This window comes from Perca fluviatilis, chromosome 22 (genome assembly GCF_010015445.1).
Source record: "Perca fluviatilis chromosome 22, GENO_Pfluv_1.0, whole genome shotgun sequence".
NCBI classification, from domain to species: domain Eukaryota; kingdom Metazoa; phylum Chordata; class Actinopteri; order Perciformes; family Percidae; genus Perca; species Perca fluviatilis.
The window spans coordinates 30,685,671-30,703,834 of record NC_053133.1 but is presented as its reverse complement, the minus strand read 5'-3'; the positions used below and the strand labels follow the sequence as shown (position 1 = coordinate 30,703,834).

At 41.8% G+C, this 18,164-nt stretch overlaps 2 protein-coding genes across 2 annotated transcripts in view; both read right to left on the bottom strand.

The window, feature by feature from the left end:
- LOC120552648 overlaps positions 1-18,164 on the bottom strand; it is a gene marked incomplete in the record, with an annotated part of 129,494 nt that overhangs the window by 69,175 nt on the left and 42,155 nt on the right.
- LOC120552638 overlaps positions 1-18,164 on the bottom strand; it is a 52,403-nt gene that overhangs the window by 4,510 nt on the left and 29,729 nt on the right. Inside the window, exons 9-15 of the mRNA XM_039790818.1 lie at positions 17,775-17,992; positions 17,397-17,662; positions 17,016-17,129; positions 16,779-16,917; positions 9,213-9,289; positions 8,443-8,713; positions 7,359-7,399 (exon numbers count right to left, since the gene is read on the bottom strand). Coding sequence (XP_039646752.1) covers positions 7,359-7,399; positions 8,443-8,713; positions 9,213-9,289; positions 16,779-16,917; positions 17,016-17,129; positions 17,397-17,662; positions 17,775-17,992 — 1,126 coding nt within the window. The remainder of the gene's footprint in view (positions 1-7,358; positions 7,400-8,442; positions 8,714-9,212; positions 9,290-16,778; positions 16,918-17,015; positions 17,130-17,396; positions 17,663-17,774; positions 17,993-18,164) is intronic.

The window sequence follows — 18,164 nt, the reverse complement described above, 5'->3', positions numbered from 1 at the left end:
GAGTTCAGCGCAGGTGCTGCCTGTGTTGTGCCTCGTCGCCCGGCCTGCCTTCCTTCACAGATCCCGGCCTGCTGTGAGGTACTTGGAGCTCCGTCACGACTGGCAGCCGACAGCACTCCATACCCGCGCAAAGTCACCGTTTCTTGGGCTAATGACAACCAAATGCCCCTGCCCTGACAGAGCTCCAGGGCCTGCAGCTCCCCTCTTCCTGCTAGCTAAATGCCCGGTGTATGTGTGAGTGAGAGCGCGGTCAGCGAGCTTGTTACACCAGCAATCTGTTACCACAGGTTCCAGTTACTCTTTTAATGTGTGTAATTATAATGTGTTGAGTTATTTAAACAAACGATTGGGGAAATAAACGCTGCTTGTCCGTGAGTCTCACTGATAGAGCCTCCTGCTGGATGTAGCTCTATCAATGAGAGCTAGCTAGCCTCCTCTTAGAATTCCTCTGGAATTCACAAATATTCATTAACTTGAAATCGGACACCGTTGTTAGCTTTATAAGATATTTAGCTAGATGTCGTTTACGTGGCGTGACGAAATTCAAACTGTAAATATACTCGAATTACGACCAAAAATGCAGCTAACTATCTGTGATTTGTAGCTACACAGGTAGCTAGGATTGAAGGGACAGTCACAGCTAACGAAACACGTTGTCTTCACAAATATTCATTAATTTGAAATCAGACACCGTTGTTAACTTTATAAGACATTTAGCTATATGTTGTATACGTGGCGTGACGAAATTCAACGAAATGCGGCGAGGCAACAACACAAGCAGCACCAGCGCTGAACTCCGACACACAGTCGGACAAAAGTTGCAATTAGCCATCCATTTTCGTAAAGCGGCCCATATTTGAGCTTTACATACAGTACAGGCCAAAAGTTTGGACACACCTTCTCATTCAATGCGTTTCCTTTTTACTAATACTTTTTACTAATAAGGGAAGACATTCCATTAATTAACCCTGACAAAGCACACCTTTGAAGGTAAAACCATTTCAGGTGACTACCTCATGAAGCTCATTGAGAGAACACCAAGGGTTTGCAGAGTTATCAAAAAAAGCAAAGGGTGGCTACTTTGAAGAATCTAAAATATAAGACATGTTTTCAGTTATTTCACACTTTTTTGTTAAGTACATAATTCCATATGTGTTCATTCATAGTTTTGATGCCTTCAGTGAGAATCTACAATGGAAATAGTCATGAAAATAAAGAAACACATTGAATGAGAAGGTGTGTCCAAACTTTTGGCCTGTACTGTAGTTGATTTCTCGCATAAAAAAGTTTCAGAAGTGAATTTTGTAATGAAATAGCAGAGATCTGCGCGACCTAGATTCGGAAGACTACCTGATCTCAGGTCAGTTGTGTAGCCTATGTAAATGTACTACCTGATCTCAGGTCAGTTGTGTAGCCTATGTAAATGTTGGGGCGTGACCGTTCTCTTAATACACCCATGGGCTGACAAAGGTTCCGGTTTTTGGGAGGTTGACGTCAACTTCCAGCTTTGGTGAGATTCGGCCGTTTTCAGCGGCAGTTTCAAAATATAAGATTTTCATAGTGGGTGTCAATGGGATTTTGAGCTTATGTATGTCCTATTTACCCACCGAACTGTCGTTATTCAACTAAATCGGTTTTGCATTCTATCACCCTTTTAAATCCTTAAATTCCTTAAAGTGCTCTCTGCATCAAACAATATGGATCATTTCTTTCTGTCTGCATGACTTTAAACAATAAACACATGTTCAGACAGCAGCTTGGGTCTCCTCACAGATCTGCTGATGAAGCTGCTCATATACATCACGTTCTCCTCTTCCTGTCACTGACCTGTTGTTCCTGAGCTGCTGGCTGCCGATGTCTAAATCAGGTCCATTAGGATTTCGTCCTATGGTAGAACATGTTCCAGATCAAAAAGTCTTTCCTTTAAGACGAATTGTTTGAACAACAATATTTAATTTGTCTGAAGGAATGATTCATGCAAAACAGCTATTTTGTATGTTTAAATTTGTTTCTGTATTTGTTGTTTATTTCATATTATTGTTGAAAATGTTTGTTAATGTATGCACCAATCACCCGGGGCAATAAACCCTGTCACAGACAGACAGACAGACACAGACCCACACAGACACCAAGGTTATAGTTTTGCATTTTTCATTATTTTTTATTTCGTTTTGACTTTTTGTTTTCAAATTGAGTTTAGTTTTAATTAGTTTTTAAAGCAGCTTTTCTAGTTTAGTTTAGTTTTTATTAGTTAGTGTTAGTTTTAGTCTTTTTTGTAACTTCAGTTATTTGTCGGGGCCATGATTCAAAAAGGTCAGAAAAAGTATTAGAATAATAATAATAACTCAACAAAAACATCATAAAATTTTAGAAATATGTATTCAACAATAACACAAGTACATACAATGTACATATGATGATGATCATAAATATGTAAACAGTCTACACAAGACGCCGCAGTAAGTGCAAAATGTGTGACGTGTTCCAGGAAAAAACCTAAATAGCCATCAGAATAAAGAAGACAGACATCAACAGGTGTTTTGAACTTTGGTTCGAGTAAAGTGTCGAGTAAAGTGACTTTTTGAAGTCAATCGACTCAATCGACTCACACAGTTGTGTAGCTAGACATCCCAGAATCAATCTTCCTCCTGCTTGTGGTGTTCCTGCGTATTTACTAACAAGCAGCTATTGGGTCCCCGGTGAAAGCCCTCCTGTAGTGTTCTGTCCTGCTGTTGTCTCCGTCATGCTGTCTGGCTCTGTACCCATACATCCATACCCTGTACCCATACATACATACCCTGTACACATACATCCATGCCCTGTACCCATACATCCATACCCTGTACCATACATCCATGCCCTGTACCCATACATCCATACCCTGTACCATACATCCATGCCCTGTACCCATACATCCATACCCTGTACCATACATCCATGCCCTGTACCCATACATCCATGCCCTGTACCCATACATCCATACCCTGTACCCATACATCCATACCCTGTACCATACATCCATGCCCTGTACCCATACATCCATGCCCTGTATCCATACATCCATGCCCTGTACCCATACATCCATACCCTGTACCATACATCCATGTCCTGTACCCATACATCCATGCCCTGTACCCATACATCCATGCCCTGTACCCATACATCCATGCCCTGTACCCATACATCCATACCCTGTACCATACATCCATGCCCTGTACCATACATCCATGCCCTGTACCCATACATCCATGCCCTGTACCCATACATCCATGCCATGTACCCATACATCCATACCCTGTACCATACATCCATACCCTGTACCATACATCCATGTCCTGTACCCATACATCCATACCCTGTACCCATACATCCATGCCCTGTACCCATACATCCATACCCTGTACCCATACATCCATGCCCTGTACCCATACATCCATACCCTGTACCATACATCCATACCCTGTACCCATACATCCATGCCCTGTACCATACATCCATACCCTGTACCCATACATCCATACCCTGTACCCATACATCCATACCCTGTACCCATACATCCATACCCCTGTACCCATACATCCATGCCCCGTTCCATACATCCATACCCCTGTACCATACATCCATGCCCTTGTACCCATACATCCATACCCCGACCATACATCCATGCCCTGTACCCATACATCCATATGCCCCCAAATCTATACATCCATACTTGTTCCATACATCCATGCCCTGTACCCATACATCCATACTTGTACCCATACATCCATACCCTGTACCCATACATCCATCCTGTACCATACATCCATACCCTGTACATACATCCATACCCTGTACCATACATCTACGTAATATACTACCTGTACCCATACATCCATACCCTTGTACCATACATCCATACCCTGTACCCATACATCCATACCCTTGTACCCATACATCCATACTCTGTACCATACATCCATACCTCTGTACCCATACATCCATATCCTTGTACCCATACATCCATGCCCTGTACCATACATCCATGCCCTGTACCCATACATCCATGCCATGTACCATACATCCATGTCCTGTACCCATACATCCATGCCATGTACCATACATCCATGCCCTGTACCATACATCCATGTCCTGCCTATACATCCATACCCTGTACCATACCGCCCATGTCTGTACCTATACATCCATGCCCTGTCCCATACATCCATGCCCTGTACCATACATCCATGTCCTGTACCCATACATCCATGCCATGTACCATACATCCATGCCCTGTACCATACATCCATGCCATGTACCATACATCCATGCCCTGTACCATACATCCATACCCTGTACCCATACATCCATGTCCTGTACCCATACATCCATGCCCTGTACCATACATCCATACCCTGTACCCATACATCCATGTCCTGTACCCATACATCCATGCCCTGTACCATACATCCATGCCCTGTACCCATACATCCATACCCTGTACCCATACATCCATGCCATGTACCATACATCCATGCCCTGTACCCATACATCCATGCCATGTACCATACATCCATACCCTGTACCCATACATCCATGCCCTGTACCCATACATCCATGCCCTGTACCCATACATCCATGTCCTGTACCCATATATCCATGCCCTGTACCCATACGTCCATGTCCTGTACCATACATCCATGCCCTGTACCCATACGTCCATGTCCTGTACCATACATCCATGCCCTGTACCCATACATCCATACCCTGTACCATACATCCATACCCTGTACCCATACATCCATGCCATGTACCATACATCCATGCCCTGTACCCATACATCCATACCCTGTACCCGTACATCCATGCCATGTACCCATACATCCATGCCCTGTACCATACATCCATACCCTGTACCATACATCCATGCCCTGTACCCATACGTCCATGCCATGTACCATACATCCTTTTCCTAAAATAGTCTGTATTTTAATTTAAAATTGTTTTTATATACAGTACAGGCCAAAAGTTTGGACACACCTTCTCATTCAATGTGTTTCCTTTTTATTTTCATGACTATTTACATTGTAGATTCTCACTGAAGGCATCAAAACTATGAATGAACACATATGGAATTATGTACTTAACAAAAAAGTGTGAAATAACTGAAAACATGTCTTATATTTTAGATTCTTCAAAGTAGCCACCCTTTGCTTATTTTGATAACTCTGCAAACCCTTGGTGTTCTCTCAATGAGCTTCATGAGGTAGTCACCTGAAATGGTTTTACCTTCACAGGTTTGCCTTGTCAGGGTTAATTAGTGGATTTTTTTCCCTTATTAATAAAAATGCAAAGGGTGGCTACTTTGAAGAATCTAAAATATAAGACATGTTTTCAGTTATTTCACACTTTTTTGTTAAGTACATAATTCCATATGTATTCATTCATAGTTTTGATGACTTCAGTGAGAATCTACGATGTAAATAGTCATGAAAATAAAAAGGAAACGCATTGAATGAGAAGGTGTGTCCAAACTTTTGGCCTGTGCTGTATATTATACAAAAAGCAAAGAAAATAAAATCACTTTTACTTATTTCTGCCATACACAGTCATATTGACCGCTTGGATTTTCACGGTATTGTTTTTAATCTTTTGCGGGGTTGAAGATGCATCTTGGTTGCTTAGTAATAATCATAGTCTCTGTCAGAGAAACGTAACTAGCGGTCTCGAGTAACAAGTGTGGGCATCACCGATGGGCCGAAGGCAAAGCCAGAGTCGGTGACGTAGACTACTATGGCGTGGATGGACTGAATCAGAAGGCAAACACCGGGTGATCGCTCTGTGAAAGGCGCGGTACACGGAGATGGCTGATTACATGTTCATATAACTTTATACATCCTCGAACTGCCCTGGAATCGAAATGACTGGAATCATTACACACATCCTCTCCAAGGAGTGCACCAGCAGTAAAATTGTCCGGAGGAAGTTCATGCAGCAACTGGCAGAGGAGCTGAGAGCGGAGTTTATGAGTTTATGGAGGGAAAAAGGGCAGCGGGACAAGGTCCGAGCAGCGCTGCGCACCACAGCAGACACCAAAACACCATGATGTGAATTATTGAAACACGTATTACTACTCAAATGTATAATTAAACTCGTTAACATGTACATTTCGGTGTTGTAACGTTTTTCTAAAGATATCGTAACACAATACATAATACAATATGACAATTAGGTATTTAACATGAGAGATTGACCACTCACGGCAGTTCTAGTAGTTATGGAATTCCGGCACTTCTAGTGTTAAGGTAAGCTAGGTTAGCCTCCCTGTGCGCGCTTCTCAAATGTAGGCTTTATTTTAATTTTATTTTCCCTTAAATTGTCCACATGTTTTACCACCTACCACTGCAAGGCACTTGCTTTTATCTGACACACAATCATATTCAAAGTAATCCCAAATAGGACTCTGCCACCGCCATGATGCAGGGCGAGGGGCACTGACATGTTGTGTTCAATTTGACGTGTAATGTCGGAATTTCTGGGTTCCCAGTCGGAAACTACATGTCTGCGGCATAGACTGAATAAAACAGGTCTATGGTCGGAAAGATTTAACATTATTTGCTCTGTGAAAGACATTGACAAAGACGAAAACTAAGGACATTTACTCGATCATTTTATTTTATTTTAGTTAGTTTTGCAAACAGACATTACAGTTTTAGTTAGTTATGGTTTCTTTTGTAATGCCTCGTTTTTATTTTTATTTGAGTTGATAACGTTTTTCCCACGTAGTTTTCATTATTTTGAACGTTTTCGTTAACGTTTATAACCTTGACACACACACACACACACACACACACACCACACACACACACACACACACACACACACACACACACACACACACACACACACACACAGAAAGACAGACACGCGCACACACGATACTGTTCTGAATATTCAACCCGATCTCACGCCAGGTCGTGAATAGTCAGGTTATTTTGATTTATTGATTCGTGTACACGTCACGATCTTTGAATGTGTACAGGTTACGATTTTCGGACCTGCTCTGGGGGACGCAACAACAGGGACCCTCCATCCCCCCTGACAAACCTCCCTGCACGAAGTTTCGCCTATTCAACTCTCTACCGTCATCGTTCTGTGATCACGAAATATGCTTCCCATTGAAATACATAACTTTAAAATTTGTAATCACCATACGAAAAAAACGACATTATTGTGTCCTGCCCACGAATCAATAGATTCAATAATGTAACCATATCATGAACTGCCATGAGAATGGGCTGGAATATTCCATATATGTATTAATTCTGCAATTGAACAAGAAATAGAAATTTAACACAGAAATATGATCTGTCTCTTACCTCCATGACAGATGCTGGTATTGTGGTTTTGGGTTTTGGAGCTGGAAGATAACCGGGGAGAAGACTGGTGTCAGTTTGTGTTCTACTTTAAGAAGTAATCAGAAACCAAAAGGGAGACATTTCTATATCATGGTTTTGTGATGTTCCCCCCTCGTTTTATAGTTCTGTATTAATCTGTTTGTTCTCTGTTTATGTAGATGGAGACCTAGTTTTAAAATCAGATCTTTCAGAAGCAGTGAGGTCAGCGTCGTCTCACAGGAAGAGCAGCTACAGACTCTGAACAACAACAGTACCTTTACGCTAAAGTCTCCTTCTGATCTGACGAAACATGACCAGTCCTGAACATTCACCAGGGAATAGTTCACACACAAAACAGAGCAGATGACATTTAGCCTGACCAGCCAGCCCCCCATCCAGATGTTGGGTCTGGGAACTCCCCATTGGCAGGGCTCAATCTGAGGGGCGGGATAAACGGTTGTCTTTCAAATTCCCTCTGCACCAATAGGATAGCACTACAACCAACCAGAGCAACGCTAGTTGATAGATTAAACTTTAAACTCTGAAAACATCTTCCTTTTTTAAGAATGACTTCAGAGCCGTTCTTTGTTCTTTTCTCAAAGAAAAGCTGAACTCCAAGTCTTCCAGAGTCGCGGCCAAAGCCGATTCCAAAGCCGATTCCAAAGCAGCCATCTTCTTTGTTTTCAAGTAGCAGGGAATTCACGCGGAAACGCTGCAACTCTGCCGTCATTATGTTAAGCCCCGCCCACCAACTCTACACACGATGTGATTGGCCTGACTAGAGTTTGGTTTTTCCAGCTTGCAAGCCAAAGGAGATTTGCTAGGCGACCCTGGTTGCAAATCACATTTACTGTCACTAGGGTGGTCTAGATTTCTAGGCTAGATGCCATTCCTTAAATCCTTAAATTCCTTAAAGCGCTCTCTGCATCAAATAATATGGATCATTTCTTTCTGTCTGCATGACTTTAAACAATAAACACACGTTCAGACAGCAGCTTGGGTCTCCTCACAGATCTGCTGATGAAGCTGCACATATACATCACGTTCTGCTCTTCCTGTCACTGACCTGTTGTTCCTGGGATGGCTGTCAATCTCTCCACCAGATCATTCCTGGGTATATCCTTTAAGATCTGTTTGGACACCTCCACAGCTCCAGTCGCTGTGAAGTACTGCATCATCAGGTCATAGGTTTTTATCCTGTCTGCATTCTCCAGCCTGCTCACTGGGATGGGTGTGTTTTTCACATGTTCACTGTTCGTCAGGAACCACTTGAATTTCTTAAACTCCTCTTCTCTGAGATCCTCCAGAGTGTTAAACACCTCTGCTGTCTTTCCTAGCTGGTAAAATCAGAGAATATTATGAACCTGAAGGAGAGTTATGTAACAGTTATTGTCTGTATGTCGGTATTTCTACTAAACGTTATTTCTGTTTTGACAAAGGTCCAGATTGAAGGAATGATTCATGCAAAACAGCTATTTTGTATGTTTACATTTGTTTCTGTATTTATTGTTTATTTCATATTGTTTAATATGTTTGTTTGTTAATGTATACACCAACCACCCATGGCAGCAAACCTTGACACACACACACACACACACACATATACAAAATCACACACACAGACACAGAGTGGTACAGAGACACACACACACACACACACACACACACACACACACACACACACACACACACACACACACACACACACACACACACACACACACACACACACACATCCATGTTCTGTTCAATACTGTTCTGAATATTCCATATGTATTAATTCAGCAAATGAACAAGAAATAAAAATATAACACATAAACAGAAGCTGTCTCTTACCTTTATCCAGGCTGCCTGCCTTCTGTTCAATTCCCTTTCTCTGTCCTCTGCTGATGCTGTGATTTTGGTTTTTGGAGCTGGAAGATAAGCGGAGAAAAGACTGTTGTCAGTTTGTGTTCTCCTTTAAGAAGTAATCAGAAACCAAAAGGGAGACATTCATATATCATGGTTTGATGCTGCCCCCTAGCTCTTTATCAATCTGTGGATACACCATTTGTTCTCTGTTTATGTAGATGGAGAGCTAGTTTTAAAACAGCCAATCAGATATTTAAGAAACAGTGAGGTGAGCGTTAAGAAGCAGTGAGCAGCTACAGACTCTGAACAACAACAGTAGCTTCACGCTAACGTCTCCTTCTGATCTAACTTAAAAACATGAATAGTCCTGAACATTCACCAGGGAATTTCACACACAAAACAGAGCAGATGACATTTATCAAACGTCTTTTTATTAAAGGATACTATTTAACATACATTCCATTTATACAGTCTGAGAATCTTTTTTTTTATATAACCAATTCAAAAAACAAAAAGCTGTAAACGTAAAGTGGTACAACAATAAGCAAACAAGACAAAGCAAAGCAAGACAAGCAACAACAACACAAAATGATTGAAAGAACACCACCAGGCTGACCACGATGCACCACACTAACCCGACCCCCTGTCCGCCCGATTAACCCCTCCCCATGTATCTCGACACCATCCACCCTCCCTTGCAGAGACCTTCACTCTAAAACCAAAACAGTTGTCATATATTGTGTGCTAGGATATGGACTGTTGTACTGGATTAGTAGTTTTGAGGTATGATGTAAAAGGTTTCCATGTTTTATGGAATAATTTGAGCCTGTCTTTCAGCGTATACCTTATTCTTTCCAAATGAAGTGTGTTACTTAAATCTTTTAACCACATCTTAGAGGTAGGTACAGTTGTGCACTTCCATAAGATGAGAATTAATTTCTTTGCTAATATTAAACAATAAGAGAAAAAACGCTGTTGTGCCACACTCAGTTTCCTGAAGGTCTCCGATATTCCAAGAATGATTAACAGAGGCTCAGGTTTGATTGCAGTATTTATGACCTCAGACATAATGTTACATATATCGATCCAGAACAATTGGACCCTCAGGCATAGAGCAAAACTACGGAGAAGTGTTGCTACGGCAGAGTGGCACTTATCACAGGGTAGGTGACACCTCTGGGTATATGTTATGTAGTTTCTCCTTTGAGTAATGAAGCCTATGTATAATCTTAAATTGGACAAGACAGTGTCTTGTGTTATCTGAACAATTATGTATGTTTTCAAGACTCTCTTTCCATAAATCATCTGGGATGGATACACCAAGTTCCTCTTCCCACTTAAGTTTATAATTTTCAGTCGATGGGGAACTTATTAATAAGAGATCATTATAGATGCGGGACATCAATTTACTTTCGTTAGGAGACAGTTTCAGACAATCATCTATTTTCAATTGTGATTCAGTCTCAAATTCTCTTAAGTATTTCCGGACGCAATCCCTAACTTGTAGGTAACGGAAGAAGTTATTATTCCCCAGCTCATACTTCCTCTGTAGTTGTGTAAATGAAGCAAAGACACCCCTCACGTACAAGTCACCAATACATTGGATACCCCTCTCACTCCACGTAGAAAAGGCTCCATCCAGACTGGAGGGGGCAAATGTGGGGTTCTTAGCAATGGGTAACAGAAGAGAGATTGGTTTAAGATTAAAGGCGGTCTTGATTTGTTTCCAGGTATGGATCATGCTTTGTATGATGGGATTATTGTTATACAGGGACTTATTAACCGTAGCCGGAGCCAGTAGGACCGCGGCCATAGAATATGGGTGGCAGTCCTCCCGCTCCAGCATTAGCCAATCAGACATTGGTAGTGATGTGTCTAACCAAAAGGTAAACATCTTAATCTTAATATAGCAAAAGGTCTGGGAGTGCTAATCCCCCCTTTGGCTTTGGCCTACAGAGATGTTTTTGCCTATTCTGTGAACCTTGTATCCCCACAGAAAAGGAACTATTAGAGAATCTAGGTGTTTAAAAAAGGATTGTTTTAGAAGAATTGGGATATTTTGCGGGAGGAAAATCATCTTAATAGCATTCATTCTCCCCATTAAAGAAATTGGGAGCGTGTCCCAGAATGATATTCTAGTCCGTAATCGCTCTATTAAAGGGGGGAAGTTTGCCTGGAATAGAGAGGAGTACTGCTTTGTCACTTCTATCCCTAGATAGGTAAATTTGTCTGTGAATGGACCATGATCCGGGTGTGTTAAGTCACTCACATGGACCGGCATTAAAACGCTTTTAGTCCAATTGATCCGATAACCCGAGAAAGTCCCAAACAAGTTGACCTTATCCAAAATATTCGGGATAGTGATTTGAGGCTGCGTTATATATAAGAGGGTGTCATCTGCGTACAATGATATCTTATTATTTGTATCTTAGGTGGAGTATCCATAAATCTGGGGTTCTATTCTGATACATTGGGCTAGTGGCTCAATAGCCAGCGCAAAAATTAAAGGGGATAGTGGACAGCCCTGCCTTGTCCCTCTGTGTAAGCTAAACGGGGAGGACATTGTCCGGTTTGTTAGGATTTGAGCCGTGGGATTTCTATAAATGAGTTTAATTAGTGACAGGAACTTATTTCCAAAATTGAGCCTATTAAGAACTTCAAATAAGTAACACCACTCAATCTGGTCAAATGCCTTCTCGGCATCAAGTGCAAGTATGACAAGATCAGTAGGTAGACCTCTCTTTGTATATATAATATTGAAGAGACGTCTAAGATTGAAAGTAGCACTCCTATTTGGTACAAAACCTGTCTTGTCCATATGAACTAGCTTTCCCAATAGAGGATTCAGCCTGTTGGCTAGTATCTTAGCAAATAATTTCCCATCGACATTAAGGAGGGAGATAGGACGATAAGCGCCTACATCCTGTGAGTCCTTCCCATTTTTGTGAATTAATGTGATCACAGCCTCAGTTAGGGTGGGGGTAATTTACCCTGTATCTGGGCATGCTCATATAATTTCAACAGGTAAGGGGATAGGTTTTCACTAAATGTTTTGTATAATTCTCCTGGAAGTCCATCAGGACCAGGTGTCTTATTACTCTTTAGGGAAGCAATGGCGCTCCGAACCTCTGCAATTGTGAGGTCAGTCTGGGAAGCTCACATTTGTCTAAAAATGCATTAATAGTTACAGAGTCTGAAGTGGTCTTTGAGGTATACAAATCAGTATAAAATTCAAGAAACCTGTCATTAATATCTTTAGGCTTTGTAAGTATTGTATTATTGTAAGCTTTTATCGTGTGTATCGTTCTGTCATTATCCATTTTTCTGAGTTGTCTAGCTAGTAATTTGTGTGGTTTGTCACTAAATTCAAAATATTTTTGCCTAGTATAGAGGAATGCTTTACTTAGTTTGGCAGAGATAATTTTGTTATATTCATAGTTAAGTGTTGCTATTTTCTTGTGCAATACAATAGAGGGGGACTGTGCATTGTCTATGTCAAGTAATTTTATTTGATTTTCTAATTCTTTTAATTTGGTCTTATTTTCTTTTCGCCTAGAAGCTTCGAATGAGATGATACAGCCTCTTATGTAAGCCTTGAATGCTTCCCAGAGGATGGAGGGAGAGGTATCAGGGTTGTCATTTATTTCAAAGTATAAAGAAATCTGGTCCTTTAAGTATTCGCAAAATTTATTTTCAGTGAGTAAGTGCGAGTTCAGCTTCCAAGAGGTGTGTGGCTTATCTACATGATCTAAACACAACGAGAAGGTGAGTGGGCTGTGATCCGAAATCACAATGCTGTGATATTTAGCATTCAATGTAGACGGTATAAGTCTGGCATCTACCAGGAAGTAGTCTATCCTACTGTAGGAGTTGTGTACAGGTGAATAAAATGAATAGTCCCTACCTGAAGGGTTCATCGCTCTCCATATATCTAGTACATTTGTGTTATTAATGAACATATTTAAAAATTCACTAGAGGCATTTCTTGGTAGTCTCTTGTTGGAGGACCTATCAAGATATGTGTCAAGGACAGTATTAAAGTCGCCCCCTATTATCAAGTGTGTTTGTGAAATATGTGGTATCAGTGAAAAAACCTTCAGAAAGAATATGGGGTTATCTATGTTGGGAGCATATAAATTAAGTAGAGTGAGGGAGATGTTGTGGATTTCACCCATTACTATAAGGTAATGGCCTTCTTTGTCAGTGATTGTTTTTTCATGTAAAAAGGGTACACCTTTTCTCAGTAGAATGGCCGCACCTCTTGCTTTGGATGAAAAGTTAGAGTGGTAAACATCCCCTATCCAATTCGCTTTTAACCTGCCATGCGAGCCACTCTTCAAGTGAGTTTCCTGTAAAAACATAATGTCTGAGGTCAGTGACTTTAGGTGGGTCAAAACTTTACCTCTCTTGACTGGGTTATTTACTTCGCGTACATTCCAGCTGGAAAATGTGAGACCCTTCATCCCTCTGCTGTCAGTGCCAGTGCAACTGTCAATGTGTAGGATTTGAGTGAAAGGTCTTCCTATCCCTCCCCTCCCCTCTACCCCAGTCCGTCCCAAAACCGTAATCAAGGTCAGCCCAGTCCCCATAGTAACGAATAAAAACAAAACTACTCTAGCCAACTCGAAGTGAAAGTGGCGCGAGCCTTCTTAAGGAAGTAAGTACAGATAAACCAGTAACTAAAGTCACTTCCCCACACCTTCTGGTGGCCTGATTCTAACTCCTATCTGTTGTCCCATAGCTTGGTAACTTACACAAAGCTTTTAAGTGGTTTAGTGAAGAGAGAAAAAAAAATAAAAATAAAATTGGAGTGCCATAGTGATATAGTATCTATGGGCATATATATACACACACACACACACACACACACACACACACACACACACACACACACACACACACACACACACACACACACACACACACACACACACACACACACACACACACACACACACACAAACTACATATACACGCACCCACACACAAATACAAACATATACACAGGCCCACACGTATACCCATATACCCAATATCTGTAGCTAAGAAGGAAAACTGTAATTAGACTTTCCCCAGGGTGGGGATTCGGTTTGTCTGTATAACAGAAAAAGATAAATAGTTTAAACATATATGACCAACAATTTAGATGAGTTGCAACTCCAACCTGAGAACTAAAATCATAAACATCTGTAACAATAATCAATACGAAGTATAGGAAGCAATAACATATTGAATATAGTTCAATAACAGTGAGCCATTTTCACACTTTAAATAACTAGCTTAACAGTTGTCAGGGCCCTGAATAAGATACCAGAAAGAACAGTAAAAGTGCAAACCTCGAGCTGTATGAGGCAGGACATAACATTTTCAAATTATTCTTCTAAAGGGAATGGCGGTTTCACAGTCAGATGGTAAGGCACCAGTTGTGTGTGTAAGTGTGTAACTCACGTGGATAGGTGATAGCTAGTGTTGTACTAGTGCTAGCCACAAGAGCTAACTAATAAGCACCAGTACATAACCACCTCTCTGTCCTGATCCTCCGCATCAGCAGTGATTGCAGTAGTTTAAACGTCCTCCTGTCTCATTTCAGTCGGGCCCGATGTCGAGAGACGTTCGGCATATTCCTCCGCTTTTTTGGCATCTATGAACGATATCTGCGTGCCGTTGTGGGTTATCAGGAGTCTGGCAGGATAGAGGAGGCCGTATCTGACCCCGGTCTGCCCCGTAGCAACTCCTTGGTGCGGTTGAATAATGCCCTCTTTTTAGCCACGGCAGGCGTGTAGTCCGGGAAGATTTGGATCCTTTTACCACCGTGGTAGAGCTGTTTCGCAGCTGCAGCCTTGCGTAGGATGTCTTCAAGCGTGTGAAAGTAGTGTATCTTCAGTACAAAGGGTCTAGGTGGCTCATGAGGTTCGGGTCTCCTTCGGAGGGTCTGGTGCGCTCCATCAATGAGAGGCTTCTCATACAGGGATAGCACCTCTTGCAGCAACCCGGCGATAAACTCTCTTGGTCTGGGTCCCTCAGTCCCCTCGGGGATTCCAATGACCCGGATATTGTGTCTCCTTGAGCGACCTTCTAGGTCTTCGCATTTCTCAGTTAGTTTTTCTACTTCAGAGTTCAGGTGGGTGACTTGACGTTGAAGTGCAGTAACATCGTCCAACTGGTGTGAGGCGGACTTCTCCATCTCCCCAATAGTGTTAGCATGCGAGATAGCAGTTTTCTCCAGGGCTGTAATGGAAGTCTGCAGCTCCTCTTTGGTTGTAGCCAGTTCGCCTCTCAGTACGGTGTACACCGTTTGTATACTGACATCAATAGTGGCGCATATGTCATCTTTAATCTGGGTAATTTCATTTCGCAGCGCAGCAATAGCGGCCAGTACAGTCCGGTTTGGCGGGTCCGCCTCCTCACTCATGTAGTCTGGCTCCACCATCTTCTTGCTGGTCGTTCTTTTTAGGTTTTGCCTTTTTTTGACATCGTTCTTTCCTTTTAAGTTTAAATTCCCACTTGTTTGTGTCTTCATATGTCACTCCAAAGCACTTTTAGGCGGATATACAGGTGTTTAGTGTATTAATAAAAGAAAAGTTACCGGAGCTATGTAACACACGTCTCACTCCTCCATTGCTCAACAGCGCCCCCCCGCAGATGACATTTAGCCTGACAAGCCAGCCCCCATCCAGATGTTTGGTCTGGGAACTCCCCATTGGCAGGGCTCAGTCTGAGGGGCGGGATAAACGGTTGTCTTTCAAAATTCCCTCTGCACGCAATAGGATAGCGCTACAACCAATCAGAGCAATGCTAGTTGATAGATTCAACTTTAAACTCCGAACACATCTTCCTTTTTTAAGAATGACATCAGTGCCATTCTTTGTTCTTTTCTCAAAGAGAAGCTGAATTTCACACATCAGTGCATGGGTCCACTACATGTGTGTGCATATTTCAACAGAGTGACAGTGTAAGTGAAGAAATAGAGACAACAAAACGGAACAAATCAGAGAAGAGAAAGAACAGTTGTGTCCTGTTCTCTTTATATATTTTATACTGTCCAACCAGTAAAACATGTCCTGTTCTGTAGACATGGTCTTTATTTATATATTCATTTTGTACCAGTCCAATATGACTGTCAGTTGAAATAAACCTTGTGTTGAAAGAAAACTTGTTTAATTAGTTATGAATCTATTTTGATGCGTTTTCTCGTAAATTTTGTAATTTTACATGTGTTTAAAAATATCGAAATTAATATCAATATCGCAATATCACATTTTGTCAATATTGTGCAACCCTAGGAGGCAGGTTTGGGGGGGGAGTCAAACAAACAGGACTTTCCCCCAGGAGACCGGGGTTCATGTCCCATTTGAAAAGAAAAGGAAACTTAACTTAACTTTAGGGATCAAACGGAGCTACGTCACGTTCTGGGTCACCGTGGTAACCTTCAGGAAGTGAAGTCATGTCTGATCTTAACTAGAGATGCCCCAATTAGCCGCCGATACTGATTATCTTTATAACTATATAACTCTATTCTCTTCTGTTGTATCAGGTCGATCAAAACTTTACCAATCAGTTCCACGTCATGCTCCCAGATGCTCTGTCCTTCGTCTTGGACTCTTAAAGTCACTTCTGGTGTGTTTATAGGCAGGCGGATCTCAAACGTTGGGTGGTAGTTTGGTCCAAACTCCAGGTCGAAATCTGCTTTCTGAGAAACCAAAGAGTCAGTATCTGCAGAGAATCTAAAGTTAACTAAAGGATGAATCGTTACAGCACTAACAAAGACTTTTATTTTGAAATACTCACCTTGGGCTGTATTTTAACGGCCTGAGGACATTGGACAGTGTAACTTTGAGCTTTGATGAGTCTACATGTGGCAGGAACCTGGATGTTCCTATATTCTTGATATTGTTCACTCACCTAAAGACACATCAGAACATTTTAACATTTAAAATGAAGAACACACTACTCATCAAATGTGTTAAACCTCCAGTGAGGACAGTTAGGAGTGGCAGACTGAGCACCAGTTTGAACACACAGACTGGAGTATGTTTGTCACCCTGGACTCCACAAGGACACTGATTCATATGCCTCCTACATTCTGGACTACATCAACACCAACAGCACTACAAACATGGTCACTGGTGTTTTAAGACAGGCTTTAAACATTGTAACATGAATCTCTACCTCGTTCAGAGGAATGTTTCTTGGCAGGAGAAGCATGTTGAGATTTTGCCTCTGTGTTGCTGGGTTTGGTGGTCTGAGGAACAGCAGAACTTGGCCGCTGACAGGTTTCGTCCACAACCTTTTAACTACATCCCAGATCAGTCCGAGCATAGAGAGGTGAGGGACATTTACAACCACGTGAGTGTCAGTAATCTCCAGCGGCTCCAGGATGCTCATCCCATCATCAGTGATGTGGACGACAGACAACAGGCCATCAGGTAGAGGAGCTGTGGAGACACAGAGCTGGTTAACTTTGGTTTTATGGATAGTTATTGTATTGCAGCAGTGGTACTAGTTTCACTACTACTAACTAGCAGCTCTATTAAACTCATCTCTTACCATCTATAATTTCACAGTGTGGAAAGTGGAGCTGACAGACAGCAGCCTCCTCTGAACACTTGATGTCATACAGCGGTCCTGCAGCCATCCTGCCAGCTGATTGGAGGAAGCTCTCGTCCCATTGGACAGTGTTGTACAGCAGCTCTGCCTCCTGAGTCGTAACAAACACCAGTTCAGTCAAAGCACACTGGAACCCACCTGGACCAGGACACCTGAACCTGTAGGATGTAGGTGATTGATCAGGCGTTGTGACCTCAAACTGAACGTCACACAAAAACTGATCCATCAGATATTCAGAAATGTGATTGCTGCATTGCTTAAAATGTTGGGGATCAAACTGACTTTCTGGAATATAAAGAGTGAGAAGTAGCAGCTGCAGGAGTGTTAATC